Source organism: Cuculus canorus, chromosome 3, assembly GCF_017976375.1.
Source record: "Cuculus canorus isolate bCucCan1 chromosome 3, bCucCan1.pri, whole genome shotgun sequence".
Taxonomy (NCBI): domain Eukaryota; kingdom Metazoa; phylum Chordata; class Aves; order Cuculiformes; family Cuculidae; genus Cuculus; species Cuculus canorus.
This window is the reverse complement of record NC_071403.1, coordinates 89091755-89110802: the sequence shown is the minus strand read 5'-3', so window position 1 is coordinate 89110802 and position 19048 is coordinate 89091755. Positions and strand designations below refer to the sequence as shown.

Sequence of the window (19048 nt, the reverse complement as noted above, 5' to 3'; positions counted from 1 at the left end):
CTGGAACTGCCTTTAGGCTCCACAACCCAATTTCTCCTTCAGTGCAAAACCAAATCCATGTTTGGTTTTGCGGTCTTTGGTCCCAACTGCTCCTTCTGGCACTGCCTGCAGTGTGGCTGCAAGAGATAGGATCAGGGAAAATGCCAGGCAGCTCTGACATCCCTGAATGCTTTGATATCCCCGAGTGCAGAAATTGCAGGGTGGCACTAAGAAACTGCTCACTGGGAGCTGCAACAGTGCTAGCAAAAACTATAAATACAAAAAAAAAAAAAAAATCCTATGGTGGAGCCGCCTTTAGTGGGCTTCCCTGCAGAAGACAGATGGAGAAACTCAGGTCTCTCCTGGGGGTTCCCCTACCCAGCCCGGAGGAGGCCCCCACAGCCCTGGCTCCACTCTCACCCTGTCCAAGGCAAGTTCCCATTTGTAGGGGGAACCAGCGCAGGGTCCTTCCCCACTCTTGCATTTATGTTCCTAGTGTGTGCTGCAGCCTGATCCTCCCCAAAATCATCACAGATACAAAAGCTGGCTCAATTGTTCCCAGGCTGCCATAAGCTATGTGGGTCAGACAAGGACCAGCCAAATGCTTCCCATATGCCTTTATTTGCAAAGTTACAGGATTTTTTTACAGGCACTGTGCGTTGGTGTTCCAGACCGGTTCAGATTTTTCTGTTTTACCAATGACCGAGAGAGAAAGTGGGAGCAGGGAAAATCCCTCACAGCAACCGTTCCAGGCTCCAGAAAGGCATAAGACTTCTGAGAGGAACAACCTGCTGCTTCTGAAGCCACGAAGCAAGGAATCTTGTTTATAAACAGGCTTAAAAAATAATATACATATATAAGAGCAGCTTGAAGCTAAAGTACAGCGATAACTGGTACATATGTATGCATATCTATTCACACCCTTTCTCCAAAGCTGGAAAAGGGATGGTTTAAAAACTAAAAAAAAAAAAGTTAAAAAAAAAAAAAGGATTCCATGCATTAAGTTTTAGTGTTTTGTGCAATAAAAATGGGATAAAAATAAATATAACTTAAAAAACCTCAATTTTTTTCCATGACACTAATGGAACAGTGGCAAGTCTTATAAGGCACTTCCACATGGGCTATTCTAGAAAGCCTGGCAAAGAGCAAAACCAGTGCAACCATTTACAATGGCATCAGATGAGCTGAAGACATCTGTCTGGCGAGTTATGAACTGAGAGAAACCTCAGGAGACTTCAATACCCAGGAAAGAGGCTGGGGCATGGCTGCAGACCACTTGATGGCCAACTCCTCCTTATTGCTGCCAGCAGACCTGTCCCACCAAGGGTGCTGGATCCACTGAACTATGGCAGGGGGCTCTGCTCCCTGGGAGTGAGATGAGATGGTGGGTTTGGGGACGGAGTGGGTGAGGGATTCAGGGCTGTCAGTCTTCTGCACCACTTCCAGCACTGCACGTTCCTTCTATTCACACTGTGAGGGACGACTCAGCTTGCCCTGCAGCCTCCCCTCCCCACCAGCCTCTCGGTGGCTGACATTTAGCTAGCCAGCTCTACTGTGAGCAAGTTCAAATGTTCCAGGAAGTTAAAAAATAGCCTCCGCCCTAAATAGGGAACTGGGTGTTTTCGTCAGGGGGAGCACAGAGGCCATCCATGCAGCCTGAGCAGGCTGGGAGGCCAAAGAGCAGCGGCAGTCAGCCAGCTCTGTGGAGAAAAAAAAAGGGAAGCACAGGGATGCCTGACCCAAACGCCACTTTGCTGAAGAGGACTAACCCAGCCACTTTGAGAGCTGATTTAATGGTGTAACTCTTTGCCTGCTCCAGGCAATCTGCGGTTTAGATAGAGATGCTCCACGCAGGAAGGTTACTGTGGACAAGGTGCAAGCATTGGCAGCACTACTCCTACACACATGCTCAGCTGCAGCCAAAAAAGACCCATCGACTTGAATGCCTACTTTAGGGCTCACAGTAGTCCCTTATAAACTATTTTTCTCTTCCCTAGCCCTGCCCAAAGTTGGGGTTGGAGACCTCGGCTAAGGAGGGCTGGAAGCAGCTCCTAGGTGGGGAGATTGATCTCTAGAGAGGAGCTAGCTACCCACCACAGCAGTGCACCTAGCACAGGGCAGGCGGGTGGGAAGCACCTGGTCATGGTAAATACCTGTGCTGAACCATGTGCTCCCCGCAGGAGGGAAACCCTCACTCTCCAAGCATCACCTGCAAATAACTGAGTAACCTCCACGGGATGTCCTGAACACAAACTAAAACCCAAATCCACCCTTCTAGCATCTCTTAAGGACTCGGCCCAGCCAGGTCCCTAGGGTGAAAGGCGCTCGCAAAGATAACTACCCTACTGACTTTTGCTGTCTCCAGGCCTTGCTCATACACACCAGTGGGCATGGCCACTGAGTGTTTTTGGGATGCAGATACAGTCCCAGCTCAGAGAAAGGCTTCTTCCTTCATCAGCCCTCTTAAAAATCAGGCTGCACAACAGACAGAAGTGTGATAGGCTAAGCACATATCGGCCTAAGCAACCCCTGCTGGACTGCTGACACCTGGCATGGCAATGTGCTCCCACCGACTCTGCAAAGCCAAGGTTTCAAGTTCAGCTTTTGTTCTGGCGGGTTAACTTTCTATTTACATGGGGGTGGGGACCAAACCAAAACCCAAGAAAAAATGAAAAAAAACCCAAAACCTTAAATAGGGAGAGTATAGCTTTCAAATGGGAAGGGTGAGGGCTGGAAAGTGTCTTGTAGTGCAGTTCAGGAGAGTCAGTTGGGGTCAGGTTGGGGGTAGTGGCAGAGGCAGACATGCGGCTTTAATGCAAGTCTTCACTCTGGGACAACTCTGTCAGGATCTGAATGAGGTTGTCAAGCCCCCAGAGGTAGCCATCCTCTCTGTTTCCTTCCACCCAGGGCACGTTGTGCTGGAGAACTTGCCCCTCTGGCAGCGGGGTGGTTTTCCCAAAGTCAATCATCCAGACTTTGGCTTGTTCCTTCTTGTCATGAATGAAGAGAAGGGAGCTCCCAATTACCTGTGGAGAGGAGAGACCAGTTAGCAATGCTCCTATTGTTCATTCTCAGCCAGCTTCAGGGCTTTCAGACACTTTATCCCTGGCTGCATTTGCAAGAGAGAATGCTAAGATTTTGCTTGAGTAAAACCAAGCTCTGTGCACTACCAGCTGTGTTTGCACATGCAAGTGGAGTATTCAGACAAGCTGACATACAAATTTCAGCTCTTGGCACAAGGGGAGGATCAGAAAATCACAGTCATGAAAGACAGAGATGTCATCTTCGAAACTGAGTCGAGGTCCCCAGCCATCACATAGGGACTTTTTTCAAGGTTGTTTTTTTCTGAATGGCTCATGCTATTCACACTCACCAGCTCTGCAGACATCATCACAGGGATGGGCATGCTCCAAGTCCACGTTACTTGCAACGTGCTGTCTCCTGCCTGAACCACCACCTGATTACACAGAGATTCCCTGGAATATCCTAGTTTTCACATTACTCTGGGGATGCAAGCTACTGAGATGCATGTACATGAATTTCATTTTCTATGAGTTCAATTGGCTGGATGTGCTTTGGAGGACTCTTTCATATCCTGACAGGCCTGTGCGAAAATCCTGCAGCAAGTACTGGCCTGGGCAAGCCCAAGGGTGCATTTGGAAAGGTGGAGCATATAGTCTTTGACAGCAGAAGTCTCAAGGCCTTTCATAGTGGAATGAGACTCCATGAGCTAAATGCTCAGCACTCACAGAAGAGAAAGATGCTCAGCAGATGGGTGCTCCAGCTCAGCCCCCTGGCCCATGCTGGCTTGCAGTCCTAGCCAGGTTGCCATCCAACAGCAGCTCTGCTGCAGTTTTCCAGCGCCTGGGGACATGCACCAATGGCATCCACCATTGTGCTCTGCTCCCCTGCTGAATCTGCTTCTCTGGTCAGAAGATTTTAGCAGGTGGTACCACAGAAAAGCACTAGGGGGTGCTTCAGAGCTGTCCCAAACAGAGATTGCTTTCCAAATTACGTCCAATGTGCATGAATTGGTGAACTACGAACTCGCGTGCCCTTTTATCACAAATAGGAACCTCCTTGAGCAGAGTACAATGGCCGTTAGCAGACAGGACGCAGTGTGTGGAGAGCCATGAGTGCTCCATAAGCTGCACAGATATGCAGAGGACTGCAGCTCTAGGGGCATCCAGCTGGTGTCAGTCCTCCAACACAGCAGCACTCAAAGTTACTGGGGACTCTCACATCCATGCTATCAGCAGGGTTTAGTTTGAAGTTTGCCTTTAGACCAGGGTTTGGAATATTTGCAAAGCTATTATGAAGTTACATTTTTGAGGACACTTCCTCCTTCAGCACATTGGGAAAACATCCAAGGTCCAGAGATATGTATCATTTCCCAGAAGTACTTATCTTTAGCTCTTCTCCTTCTAAGCTCTTACAGTCCTCTCTTGGCCAGGATGAAGCATTTAAACTTTAAGGAAAAAAATTTTGCTGACATTTTTCACTAGCATGTTCTGGGTCATCGAATCCTCCTGTAGCTCCTTGGAGGGCCCCATGCAGGAACACACAGAGGTTGGCAGACCTTCTGCTACACTTTGTCTTGAAGTTGAATGGAAAGTCAAAGCTGCTGCTTCATGATTTTTAAGGAGTGGAAATGCCTTTCCAAACTTCCAGCACAGCGAAGGCAGTTTTAGGACGATTTACAATCTACAGCTAAGTCAAAGCCTTGTTTGATCACATGGAGCAACGGGGAGCTAAATGCATGATGTGCATTCAGATAGGAATTTCTCTCCAGAAGACCCCTATACTTTTACACTAAGGACTATCCCCAGTTGTATAAACCCATAAGCAGCCTAAATTCCTCCTAGAACACTTTTAATCTATGTGAACACAGGTTCAGGTCCAGTGAAAACCAATGTCAGATGCATGGACATAGTATCAGTCATTGGCCTTATTTCCACGTAAGTATTAGCAAAGCATGGGTATGAAAACATGGATATAAGAATGAATTCAAAGTTGTGGAAATTGACAGCTTCTGACTTAGACTTCTCTCCTTGAAGAAGCTGAGATTAAATTGTTCACGTTTTCAGGCAGATCTATCTAAATGTATTTACCTCATGGCATTTGAAGAACGGGGATGTCTCCAGAGTAGCACGAATACCCTTCAAACGGTTAAGGTAACTGTTCTGGAAGTACAAAAAAAAAAAACAAACCACCAAGCCATCAGTGCTGCAGGAAGCCTACATAGTAACTGCCGCAATAGGGCAGACATGAAAGTCACCCCTACCATCATCCTCTCCATGATACTGTGTTTGTATGGAGAGATTCCAGGGCTGTCTCTCAGCTGCCCTGTGCTCAGCATCCTCCCAGAGACCTGTCCCCTGCGAGAGTGTCCCCTCTCTTTTGAAATCCCTTATCCCTTGGCCTTTATGGCATCCTGTGAGGTCCTATGGATTCCAAAGCTTACTGACAGCAGTTGCTTTTGTTGACCTGATGCTTCCTGCAGACTTTCCCTGCTGCATCCATGGAGCTTCCAACGAGGAAAGAGCAAATTCAGCAACCATTAATATATATGCACAGCCAGGCAGCTTTTTTCCTCTCACCTGCACTCTTTTTAACAGGTCAGCTCTTCATCTCATCTATCATTTTTTCACTCAGTCAGCCAAGCATCATGAGACACTTCTGTAACTCTGTATCAGCACTTCTGCAAATTTGCTGCCATAGGTAAAAGGGCTTTCACACTAGTCAGCATGCAGCTCAAGATCTATGTTCCTGTCTGAGCATCCCTGCAAACTGCTGCAAGGCACTAAACATTCTCAGGAGGCCCCTTCAATAATTTGATTTTGAAGTTTAGACCGAAGGACTAAGGACAGGAACATGCATAGCAGCTATCTGGGCAATATAGTACACCTGAATTTTCACACTTTGACTGCAGCCAGATATATAGGGGTTGCTGCATTGCAATAGTGTGGCCAAGCAGCCCTACCCAAAGCCAGGGCATGACAGTGTGAGCATCCTCCAAGCTCTTCATGGATAAAATTCAGCCAGGCAAGTTCACTGACAGAGGCAGGGATAACCCCTGGGTAACCACTGTCAAATTAAATGTGGCAGTTTGAAGTAGGCAGCACCCAGGGCCACTCCAGCTGGAGCCTTGTGTTTGTAGGCTTTGTATAGTACAGCTTCAAATGGGAGCACTTTGTCAAACAGGACATTTGACACAGTTGGTGTAAATTGTTTACAGCTTAATGTCTTACTATCCTGGCAACACAGAGAAACTTGGGAAACGCTGACTGCAGCTTGCTCATGTGAGGGGTACCTAGCACAGGCAGAGGGATGCCTTGGCCACCCATCCTGTGAGACTGAGCACGGGGCAGCCCGCTCTGCCAGGGTGGGAGCTCCCACTGCCTGGTGCCTTTCCATACTGGGGTAAAATACAGGTATGGAGGCTGCTGTCAGCCTCGGGGATGAGGCAGCAGAGCATGGCTGTGCCTTCAAAGTGTGTTTTGAGACCACTCAGTATCCTCAGTGGACTCAGATCCAGCTCAAGCACTGCTGCTGCATCAAATGTGTAACCCCCTCATCCCCATGCCAGGATGGTATTTATTTTTGCCATTTTTCATGCTTTCTTAAGAGAGATTCCTCAGGTTGTAGCTCCTCAGGACAGGGAGCTGATGAACTGAGGGCAGACTCTGCAGGCGGAGCCCCCTCTCAGCAGCAACCCCAACTCACCAAAACCTTGCAGTTTCCTCTGGTGAACTCCCTGAAGGCTTCCATGACTTGTTCCTTAGTCCGTGTCTTTTTGAAATCCCGGTTCACAGTGCCATCTTCTTTCTTGAAAAGAAGGGAGAGTGGTGAGCAGGATGCGGAGGGAGGGAGCCAGCAAGGTCTAGTGTTTCAGCAGCCACACATGTCCCCGAGTAGGTCGCGACCAGTCTTTGTGGCAGCTGAGTGACCATAGCCTATCTGCCTTGCATATCCCAAACTAATCCTGCAGTTCTGCTGCATTACCTCCTAATGCAAATGGCAAGTTTCCAGCATCACATACTTGCCAAGTTTACCAGGTTCTCACGGATCTGGCACTTGCTGCCCACCAGTGGCTGAAGACCTTCTGTTTCTTGCCATACCATGCCCAAATGGCCTCCCACTGCTGCTGTGCCTGAACACAGACACTGATACCAGCCTCAGCCTGCACTCCTGCTTGGAGAGGAAAGCCAAGCATTACCAAGGCAGGACGCAGCTAAGCGTGGATGTACAACATCTCAGAAGCAGGCACAAAAGCCCTCTGCACAAAGTTCTCCATGAGTCACTGAAGTAAGGAGAGGAATGGAAGGAGCAAGCCCTATGGCCACCTTGTCTCACTCGTCCTCTAATAGTCCATGGAGAGCAAACCCTCAAAGGCAGCAGACTGGCACTGAGACACAGTGAGCAGCATCGTGCTTTCCCTCCACGTCTTCCACAGAGGCACATCTTGGCCCACCACAGGGCAGCATGGCTTGGTTTGCTGCAAAGATGGCACACAGGTCTGATCCAGAAGCTCGTGGCTGAAACTCTGGGCAGCTTTGTAGGTTGCTCCCCACTTCCCTGGTCCTGCTGGGAATCCGATTTTAGATCAATACATTTTGTCATCTGGAGCAGCTATGGGTCAGGCAGGAAGAGCTTGCTTCCTGGATACAGGGGCTATTTTAAACCACATGCGCTTGTGCTCATGCTCACAGCTCCACTTGCAGACCTCTAGCCCAACATTCCAGACAGCTCATTTGCAAACAATAAGAGCAAAGGAGCAGAAGCCAAAAAGACATCCTTTGAGCTGAGGGAGATGAAGCAAGGATAAAGAAGCAGAGCAGAGGCTGAGGAAGGAAGAGAGCATAATGGATTACCTGCCTTGGAGACTTATGTGCCCTGGCAGAACTTTTGAGACTCATCCAGGAAAGTGCCCTGGAATGGGGGCCATGTACATCTCCCTGGTCAGAGGGCTGGCTGGGGGCATGGTGGGCAGTCCAGCTTGGAGGAAGGCTGAGTGCCTAGGCTGCACAGAGCTAAGCAAGGCAAGCCTGGCATCAGACCACACCTGACATGCAGTTTCAGATGAATCCAACAGCGCAATTCCAACTTCAAGCTTGCATTCTATGCAAGCATTAATGAAGTCAATAATGAAAGCAACACGTGAAAGATCTTGGTCTGCAGATGCTTTATTGGCATGGGGTACAACCGACACACTCAGCTTCAAAACACCCTAGACAACCTGACCACCTCTTGTCTCTGCACTGGTGCTGCCACAGGGTATAAAAGCAAAGCTAACAGCTGACAGAGCCTGTAGCAGCAAAGGCCAGGGACAACCTTCTTGCCAGAGACCTCACTGCCATAGCAGCCATCCTGACAATAAGACCAAGCAGAGCTGGGCTCTCTGGTTTTTGGTTGTGTTTCACAAGGCTGCAGCAAGCACAGGGAGGAGGCCTCACCAAGGCTGGTCTATAGCACACGCATGACATATAGGGGAAGAGCACTACACTACTATACATCCATCACATCAGCCCTGACATGGCAGTTCAGAAATCACCACACCCTCTCCCCCAGGGATGACAGATAGCAATTTGGAGAGGTGCCACAGCACTAATTTCGCATGTAAAGAGCACAACTTTCCACAAGGCATCCAAGAAAGGAGATGGACTTCTAAGTGCTCCTAAAAATAAATTAAAACTGCAGATGGCCTTTCAGATAAAGTAATCTAGGCTTCAGGAAAGCAAAACAGCCTATCTCTAATACTGCTCCCATAATTATTCCCCTCCCACAATTTCCTTGCCCAGACAGATGCTGCTGCCATGGGGCTGAAAATTGCCACAAGTGTTCAAGCCCCAAGGGGCCTGACTTCCACACAGCAGAAACGTGAGGGGGGCTGATAAAGGCTACTACAATGTCTGCCACACCAGCGATTCCATGTTGTGCTACCGTCACTGAGGCAGGCTTTAGGTCAGCCAGTGCCCCCTCCAGCACTGTGTCTAGCCTCAGATGAGACTCACAAGCTGCCTATCTTGGGAAAGACAGGTGAGGGTTTTCAGGGCCAGCTGGACCCCACAGATGTCCCAGCACCAGGGAACACCATCCCAGCATGGCCTTGCTGCAGGCAGTAGTGAGTGACTCTCAAACCAGAGGAGGTGTTCAAGAGCAAAACTTCATGCAAAAAGCTCCAGTAAGCTTCAACTGGGCCACCAGGAATCACATGGAACAGTTTTAGCAGAAAATGTTACCAACAGACGCCATTTTTAAAAGTTTCAAGCTACCCCAGAAAGTTAGAGGAGTGTCATTATCTCCTTTTGCAGAGGAAAATTTCCATTTTAAAGAACTACTGGATCCTTGAGGACACCTGGAAAAGCAAGAGCTCAGCCAGGAAACGGTCCCCATCTTCATTTCCAACCCTGAGCTGCCTGCTCACCTCACCTGCCTGTGCTGTCCTGAAGGCTGCCACTGCTCCCTTCCTTACCCTGTGTGCCCTTCCAGCCCACAGGCCCAGGGCCAAATCCTGCCCTTCCTTTGCACAGGAAGGTGTTCTCCTCATCAGTCTCCAGCCATGAGCGAGGGGCAGGGCAGATTTATCCCTGTTCTTTCCAGGGAAGCACTCACAGCAGGAAAGAAAAAATGGGGAGACATTTCATTAAGTAATATTTTTCCCAAAATTTCCTCTGAAGGCGCAGTAGCAGCTCAAGGCATCAAATGCACTTTCCCTAATGTGGAGATTTGACAGAAATAGGGCAAATACATGGCTACTGCACAGCATGACCAGCTCTACAGCCCTGCTGGAAAAAAAACCCAGCCAGCCAGGAACCAGCGTGAACTGTTAATGCTTTAGCTTAGAGGAAAATAATCCAGAAGCTGAGGTATTTAAGGGGAATTACAGTAATTAGAGCCTTGATCAAATTAGTCAGCCCATAGCAGCAGCAGGATTACTTCTGGAGGCCAGCACTTCTCAACATTTTTCAATTAAAGGGCCACCTCACTCCTTTGAAAAAATCCACTGCTCACATCATACAGAGCTCACTTATGATCAGCTAAAATAGAGATGCAACTATCACCATTCATTTCTGGCTTTTATTTCCCTCTACAGGTTTTTTTTTTGGCCTGTGTGGGGAATATGGTTTGGTATTTAATTTTTTCAGTTCAAGCAGTTCACAGGTTATCTGCTTTTGCCATAAGTGTCCCCAGATCACAGGTGAGGAGCACTGCTGGAGGCCAAGAATATAAATAAGACAGATACTCCTGATTATAGCAAGAAAGCAGGGAGAAGAAGCACTGCATGGGAGCTTTGGTCCCAGCTGGCCCACTGTTTTTTCATATAGCCTTAGGTTTATAATAAGCACCAGCAAAACAACAGCAATGAGAACTAGGCAAAAGGTTGTCCCAAGCCGGAACAGCTCGTGGCATACTTGTCCCGAGCATCTGTGGCAGAAAATGGACTTTGAGAGAGCTGGGGATATTGGGGAAGAGCTGCAGGAGCCGGCAAGTGCCGTGACCCAATGTAGGCACAGCAGAGAGCTGTTCCCGGTGAGCATGACTGGCAGTATTCCAGGCAGGAGCAAGGATTTCTCACACTGCTCACTCTTCAGAGGTTTGGCTGAAGCACTGCTCCTTGGGTTTCTGAGATTGGTTGAGTTAGAGATAAATGCAATGTCCTCTGCTGGCCATGAAACAGTTGAACTAAGAAGGTGTCCTCCTCCCTGTGTGCAACATGCTCCTGCAGGCTTCCCACAGCCTGGGAACTTGTTCTCACACAGCAGGACAGATGGATCACTTCACACTAGCGGTTTGGTAAGTAGGTGATCAGAGGCAGGGGCTCTGAATGACCTAGTCCTGCTGATTGCCTTTTAAACCTGTGGTCCAGCATTTGCTCACATCTGCTTCTTATTTGACTGGTGAGGTCAAAAGAAATGCTACCAGGAAAATCTACAAAATCTAGCGTAAAAAGGCTTTTTCAGGGAACAGCTTCATTTGTTTTAATTCTGCCATTTTGACACTGTTATCTCAGGTCAGAAAAGGTGCCCAAGATGGGTATTCTGGGAAAATTCAGCCACTTCAGGGAGGAGAAAAATGATCTGTGATCAAAAGGAGGAAACTCCTCCAATAAAGATACACATAGAAATCAAGGAAGCAGTTGATCTGAGCTATTGCCTGAGCCCCAACAGTGCCCCAAACAAGTTACTCCAGGGGTAATTTGATCAAGTTCCTCATGGCCGCTAAGCCAACACCATGTGCAGGCACACGCTGAAACCCTTAGCTCAAATGTGATATTACCTTTAATTCATGTTTGCTGGCTATCAGAAGACATATGCCATTGTTAATGTTCATACAAGTCTTTCATCACTAATATGACTGCGCTGCTGTTCAGACCTAACTCCATTCAAGTGCCATCCCAGACATCTCTCTTGCCACAAAGTCAGCTTGCCTGGGAAAAAACTTGTGGGATGGCTCATCTAATAAGAAAAAAAGCCTCCCACCAGGTATCTCCAGAAACATGAGTGTTAGTGCTGAGCAAACGCAGTCAGAAGGTTACATGTACATAAACGTGCCAGCAGGAAGTGCTGCTGCCTACGTTTGCTCCAGTTCTTATGGATCGGTTTCTGATTTTTTCCAGACAGGGATGTAAATACAACCTTTTCACTGACTGCAGGTAAACTCTCAAGTCTAGCTAGAGATCAGCACATGCTCAAACTGGGATTTGGATTAATGGCTCAGCCTTGCGGCACAGCAGCATTAAAAGGGATAACTATTTTGAGCCTTCAACCTGGAGCACAGCACTCTGCATTTCACAGTCAGAGGAATCAACCACATGGCTGATTTAATGAGATTATGGCTAAACCTGTCCTCTTACATCGATGCCTTGAGCTCAGCTGTACTTCCAGCAGAGTGGTACTGCCCCAGGCCAGGTACCTGACAAGGGTGGTTTGGCTGCAGGAATCAGGGATGCCTTGATGTGACACAATCTCACCACCAGCCACTGTGTGTGTGAATGAGTTTGGTTCCTGAAAACTCCAGTATTTCCCATTACTCTGCACACCTGGAGCAGCCTCACCTTTATCCCCTCGATCCTGAAGCCCAGTGTGGCAGTTGAGCTGATGGTCTCCCTCCACTGCATGTAGCGGGGTTTGGTTACCGCCCGCAACGCATTCTCCTCCTCAGTGGGGGCATCAGGGTCCACCTCAATCATCTTCTGGTACATGTCCTTCCTCAGGCTTGGCTTCTTCCGGGCCTTTATCAGCTCCTCCTCCAAGTACGTCCTACAAGGAGTGAGGAGGATACATTAGCAAGGCCATTGCACAAGGTGCCACATACCCATAGACAGCCATCGCCACAGAAATCAGGCCCACGCAGAATAGCTGATCCCCAGAGAGCAGAGCAGCATGGGACATAATAGACTAAGCCTGACTGCAAGTGAATTGATTCTGATTTAATGAGCACCCATCATTACCACCTGATATCTTTTCAGTTCATCAGGGAGCCACAATCAGTTTCGTAATAACAAAAGAGGTTATCTTTCATAGATACTCATGGTGTTCCTGTCACCCCATAGTCCAGGAGGTTCTGTCCTTCAGCAAACCTGACTAGAACTTTCACAGACTAAACATAGCTTTCCAGATACACTGAGGCAGGAAAGAGTTTGCTGCATCCCAGCCCTTGGCACTAGAAGCAACTGCTACTCCCTCTGGGGTCTGGTCATGGTGGGTGGCTGCTGCTAAAGCTGCTCCTGTGCCTCTCTCGCACTTACTCATACTCTCACCCTGTAAACTGGAACGGCCATGCCTCACTGGTTGCTAAACCTGGTGTTTTCACACAGGGCTGTTGGTTGATGATGATTTTGCCCACTATGAGCCTGTTTTAAGTGGTCTATCTAGCAAAGTCTCCTTGTACAGGACAGAAGAGAGGAAGGAATACAGCTTTGGCCAGGTGCTTATCATCGCCTCTGGGATCACAGGGTGCAGTTGGGATGGACAAAGGAGGATGGTGTGTGCAGAGGAGCATGCAAAGACCTTGGTTTAATGCATCCTTCAGAGGAGCACCACCCTGAGCCAGAGCACATTGCGGAGAACTTCTGCACTCTGGCATGCAGAAAACCATCATCCATCCACAAACTAATACTTCCTGCAGCAGAAAAAACCCACTACATTTCTTTTTCTGAGGCACCCAAACCTGCCCCAGCTCAGCCTAGCAAGTCCCCAGGCTCCCTCTAAATAACTCACCAAGCTGGGTGAGATATCCCAGCAAAATGACACAAAAAATGACCCTACCTCTCAACTCCTTCTCCCCAAATCCAAACTTGCTCTTCACCTTCCATTAGCCATGCCCAACCCTTCTGAGGGGCCATGCTCCCTCCCCATGTCACTTATGCCCAAATCCTGGCACTGAGCACATAGTTCACCTCCAGAACCAAGTGTGACTATGCTAGGCAGACTACAGGGGATGCTGTTCCAGCATTTCCCACAGGCTCAGCAAGGCAAACTGGTGTCTTTTCTCAGGGCAGGCATATGATTACCAAGCAGACATACTGCCTTTTGAAAAACACTGCAGATAAAAGCAATGAAGGGCTTCAGCTGAGATCACCAAACCCATGACTTCTGGGCAGATGGAATAAAATAGCAGAAAAAGGCAGCTGTGTGGTCAGAAGTTCTACTCATGCTGCTCAGAAAGCTATGTTTTCCTTTTGATGAGGATGATATATTGTCTATATCTGCGGTTTGGTCTCCCTGCATCACCTCAGGCTTGAACCATCATCAGCTTAAGTTGGACAAAGCTTCATTCAGGAGCAACTGGAGGAGGCTGCTGCATCCTGAAGCTAGGTCGGCAGAGGAAAACCAAGCCTGTATCTCCCTGGCATAAAGCTTGTGTCTCAGAAGACAGGTTTAACAGCCTTGAGGTTTATTTTATCTGTCATACTCTCTGCTGCCCAGCCAGAAGGACGCGCCCCACTGCAGCATTAGCCAAGTTCACCCTCCCTCACCAGCTCCTCTTGCAGCACCATCTTACTTAAGCACCATCTTATTTAATGATGATGCTACTCAGCATATTTGCCCCCTTGCCTGCTCTGCCAGTCTTAGCTCCATAAAAACAGGTGAACATATCACCTGGCCTGTGATTTGTGCGTGAAAGGCTTTCCTCCTCCCAGAGACAGCTTCAGGAGCAACAGGGCAGCATGAACAGCAAGTCGTCTTCTGGTGGTTGTCATCTCTGTGTCCAGAGCGGGCTCTGTCTCATTTATGGAGCAGCATGGTATGTGCCAGCTGAGGCCCCATACTGTGCTTGGGCCCCCTGCCCTTCTCTCCATCCCTCTGGTGGAAAATATTCCTTGTCTCTTCCTTGCTGACAGCCCGACACGCCAGTTTAGCTTACAAATAAGGAGTTTAGGAGGAGAAAAAAAAGATTCCTCCCTCCCACAGAAACCATCAGCTTTTCCAGCAGCACAAACATCTCCACCATATCTGGGCTGTGCTTTAGCCAGCAAGGGAGGGTCTCAACCCTCCCTGCCACCAGCCTGCAGCAGATCCATGGCCAAGCAGTGTCCCAGGGCTGCTCCAAAACCAGCAGCTAAAGGCACTAAATTACTTAGCACATACATTTTATCCCGCAAGTGTGCGTGGGAATAAAGAGTGAGCAGAGGGAAAGTCTCACAAAAGTTGTGCCATTCAAGTGTCTTTATTTCACCCTCCTGGTACTCTGAGCAGGATCTCTCACTTCTTCTGTTCCCTGCCTCTTGGCAAGAGCAGAAAGGCAGGTTGCCATCCTCCTAAAGGCTACTGTGCCATTCTGGCGTATGCAAACCCAAACAGCAAGCCATTCTCTCCACTGCACCAAACCACTTTCACAGCACACATGATGGTTGACAAGTAGAGAAGGAATGAGCCATGTGTATCCTTCCCATACCCATGCTTCCCTACAGCCACCTGTGTGTTTTACAGTTCTACCTAGATGATGCGTATGCTTTGAATATCCCATCGTAAAACTGAGTGTCCCCAAAGCCACTCACCTGACCCCCATTTTGCAGTCCATGACGCACGGGGAGTCAAATTCAGCCAGCAAATCTTCCATCTGGTTGTATCGCTCCCCATCCTTCACAACATCACCATGGTAGGCAGGAACAAAGGGCTTTAGGACATCGTTCATCAGTCGGTTGAGGCATCGCTGCTCTGATTCACAGTGCTTCTTCAGTATCCTGCCATTGGCTGCTGCCTTGAAACTACCTGAGGGTGACAAAGGACAACACGGCACTTGCTTTGGATGCGGTATGACACTGTGCCTTCGCAAAACTTAAAGGACAGCCCAACATCTTGGAAGCATCACCATTTATATTTGTGCCTAAAAGAGTCTCTGCAGGTTGTGCACTACAAGCCTGGGCTGCCACATTCACCTGTGGAGTCAGAGGTTTATGGCCAACAATGGTGCACCTCAAACAGTGCAAAGACCTATCCTGCAGCATCCAACACGTTTGCTTCACAGCCTCCTTGTGCTTCACGGTAGGTTCACATCTCTGTCTCTAGGCTCATGCATGGGGCATTTTTGGGCTAGGCAGCATAATTTGCTTTGCACTGGATCAGCAAGAGAGCTTGGGTCTCGGCCAAAGGAATCGACTTCCTGCTGCTTCAGAAAAAAAAGTGGTAGCAATACCCAGCAGCCCTGGGAGCCTGAAAGCACAGAGCACTGCACCTTCACATTAGCCTCCCTAGCATTTAGGCTAGTCACTCTCCAGGGCTAGAGGCTGGTAGACGAAATCTGTGACATACATGCAGCAATTGGAAGTAATTCTGGCCAACATAGGCGATTAAACTGAGATAACAAAGCGCCTTTCCACCACTCTGCCCCTCCTTAGGCTCTGTACCTGCATGTCCCGCTAGCTGGATCCAAGGGTACTTCTTTTTGAAGGACATCACAAATGGGGACCAGTGCACCATATTCTTGATTTTCCGCCATGATTTGCTCTAAGGGAAAAAAAATCATGAAGGTGAATGCAATGTTTCAAGCTTTAACTGTCTGTAAAGTCACTTCAGGAGGCACATAGTTGTTTTGGACAGGGCAGAAGGCAGCAGAGCCAGTACAGGATGGGAGCAGAGAATCTGCTCTTTTCCCATTTCCCTGTGCCAAGCTGGGTCTCAACTCTACTTTCAAAAATCGCCAGTAACTTCAGTAAAGTGGATGGCATTACAATGTTGTTCCAATTGGCTGCCTCTGCTGCAGAGAGCCCATCCATCTGCACTACCTTGTCTCGGCTCCCTGCATGCCCCTGGCAGAAGCAACAGGGACATTTAACCCACCCTTGAGTAGCACATTAGATCATGGCAGCCAGAGCAGGGAAGGGAGCCCAGGTTTTCTACCCAGCCGTAAAACTCAACTCCAGCTCCTGTGGGCAACAAGGGATATGCACACAAGTGCACATAGGCTCACCACCCTGCTTTTGTTCCCCACTGAAAGGCACCTGTTTTGTCAATTAAGCTGGCAATCTGTGCACAGCTGATCCGCCTGTTCTGGCCAATCTGTAGGTAGATTTTAGAGAACAATTCCCTTCTGACATGTTGTGTTTCTTGCCGGATAAATTGCATAAAATTATTTACACGACTGTAATGAGGGCTGCATCAGACATATGAAAGCCTCTTTCGAAGGCTCTTTTCTGTGAGAGTTTTTCCCTGGATTGTTCTGGGGAACATACTGCTGATAAAAGGCACGGGGGCAACTTCTTATCTCAGCCCCAGAAGGCCCCAGCACAAAGAACAATATACAATGGTGACAATGGAAAAATGCCTTCTTGTAGGAGCTGGGACAGACAACATAGTCCTGGTGTTCTGATCTACTGGGTTCAGCTGGAAGCCCACATACAAATTATCCTCACTTGCTCCACTCTGAAGGCATGGGAGGGAGCCTTACAGAAAGCCCAAGTAATCCCTTCTTCATGTTTGGAGAACAGGCCCCTGTTCCAGTAATGGTTTGCAGACAGGTGGGGAAAAGCCAGCAGCCCTGACTTGCAGTTTGGATGTTTGTTGGGGGTGAACTCACAGCACAGGAATCCATGCTGGGAACTGCTGACATGTTTAAATAGTGAGGAAGAAGCCAGACAAAGACGTGAGTGTTTCAAGTGTGGAAATTGCATTGGGTTACTAGCCCTGCCAGTGAATCGCAAGGAGCTGCAAGGGCTGCCTTCATCTGTTGGGGACCAGAGGTGGGAGAGGGGAAGAAGAAAGGTCCTTCCCCATCCCCCAGGCTGGGAGGAGCAGTGTGGCCTCTCCCTGGATGACTGCCCATACCAGGAGTGTCCTGGAGTGCCCTGGCACCCGTACAGCAGTGCAGGAGTTTGGCAAAAAGCTGCCCAAGCGCGGGGTGACACCAGGCACCCCCTTCGCCCAGGCTCCTCTACGCCATGGGTTTGCTCTGCCACACGGCTTGATTGCTTTGGCAGGGGGGTCAGGCAGTTCCCTACCTGACATGAGGATGAATGTTTTTATTTCCAAGTGGAGTGCCAGAACTTGAGCTGTTCTTTGTTCTCCTTTTGGCACAGCGCAAGGAGGGAAGGCGGGGGGGTGTCTCCTCCTTTATTTTTAAAATAGTAACACTGAGTCCTATCTGATGTCACAAAGAAAAAGAGGGAAGAGGAAGTCTCCAAGGGAGTCTGGACTCCAGACAAGTATGACCCATCTTCTCTAAAACAAGGAGTAGGAGTCCTCCCTGCACCGCACAGCATCATAAGGCACCCGGTCCCAGGAAACACACCAAGGCAACACACCTTCCCAAGCCAAGACTTTTTCACTGGTTAGAGCTTTATAGCTAAAATGCTGAGGTACTCCAAAGCACAGGCAGAATGAAGACAAGTGGCACCTGAAGAAGGGAAAGTACCCTGGTTCCCCTCTGCCAGGGCTTTCCCAGGAGCTATGTGCTCCACTCAGGCACTGCTCCCAGTGTAGGGTAATGGCCCCAAGTCCCCCAGAGAAACAAAACATCACAAAACCTTTCTGCTGAGCTGAGCAAGATAGCAAGCCAGTCACTGAGCACACCTGCACAAGGAACAGGTAGAATGTTCCTACCCCTTTACACTGGAAGGAAATGTTTTCACCCAGATACCACTGGGTTTCAGACACTCCTTTGGCCAAGCTTTTCCAGCCAAAGTTTTGAGGACACGTTTAAGGACATGTTTAATGGAAAGGCTTGAGGCTGCTTCATCCATCTGAAGTCACTCCCAACTTGCTTGGAGAAGGCAAGCTGTTGCTAGGTTATTGGCAATTCTGCTTCATGTGGTCCCTTCCTCCTGGCCTTCACAGGGGCAGTCACATGGACAGGAGAGAGGAGGGACTGTGCCCTCTGCAATTCTTTCAGGAGCCTTCAGACTTTTATTTTACACCTGAGCCACATGCTTGTGTTATGAAGGAAAGTTTGCCTCAACAAAAGGAAGCTCTCCTGTGCTCTAAGCCCATCACATATTACTGCCCAGTATGCACAGCTTGTTTTGCAGACAAGCCTGCTGGGATGATTCTTTTGGGTGGGTGTACCTATCTACATAAAAGGTCTGGTTGCTCTGTCGTGGGAGTGCTCAAAGAGGGATAAGTTTTGCAAGCGGCAGCTCCCCTAGTAAACCAGCAGCTGCCCAACATCATCTGTCCACTCTCCAAGGCTGCTGACCTGCTGCAGAGGAGAGACAGAGGCTGGACCATGGAGGAACAAGACTGGCCAAAGCTACCAGTAATCCTGGCACCCTGTTTGTCTGAAGATATACTTTTCCCTGGTAAGGAGTTGCTCTAAAGCTTCACACTTCATACTTTCAAGACAGATGTAATGTCACTGCGAACCAGCAGTAAGGTCCTTCTAGCCACTGAAGATGACTGAGAGCTTCCAGCAAGAGAGGCTGCATTTATTTGAATGCCAGTGTGGATTCAGATGGAGGCAACCACCTCAAAATTGATGGCTTGGGATCCCCATTATAACAATCACGTCAGGCTCTTGTAGCTGGTCACAGAAAATCAGAGCCACAAGGTTCACACCACTCCAGTTTGACTTGGTAGCCATATGTAGGAAACAGCCCTCCTGTGCTCGGCAGGCTGCTATCTCCTGCCCT

At 48.7% G+C, this 19048-nt stretch overlaps 1 protein-coding gene across 1 annotated transcript in view; it reads right to left on the bottom strand.

The window, feature by feature from the left end:
* Positions 1-566: 566 nt before the first annotated feature.
* Positions 567-19048, bottom strand: part of ITPKB (inositol-trisphosphate 3-kinase B) — a 68375-nt gene continuing 49893 nt past the window's right edge. Inside the window, exons 3-8 of the mRNA XM_054062973.1 lie at positions 15833-15932; positions 14984-15197; positions 12038-12242; positions 6706-6807; positions 5091-5162; positions 567-3005 (exon numbers count right to left, since the gene is read on the bottom strand). Of these exons, the coding sequence (XP_053918948.1) occupies positions 2790-3005; positions 5091-5162; positions 6706-6807; positions 12038-12242; positions 14984-15197; positions 15833-15932 (909 nt within the window). The 3' untranslated portion in view covers positions 567-2789. The remainder of the gene's footprint in view (positions 3006-5090; positions 5163-6705; positions 6808-12037; positions 12243-14983; positions 15198-15832; positions 15933-19048) is intronic.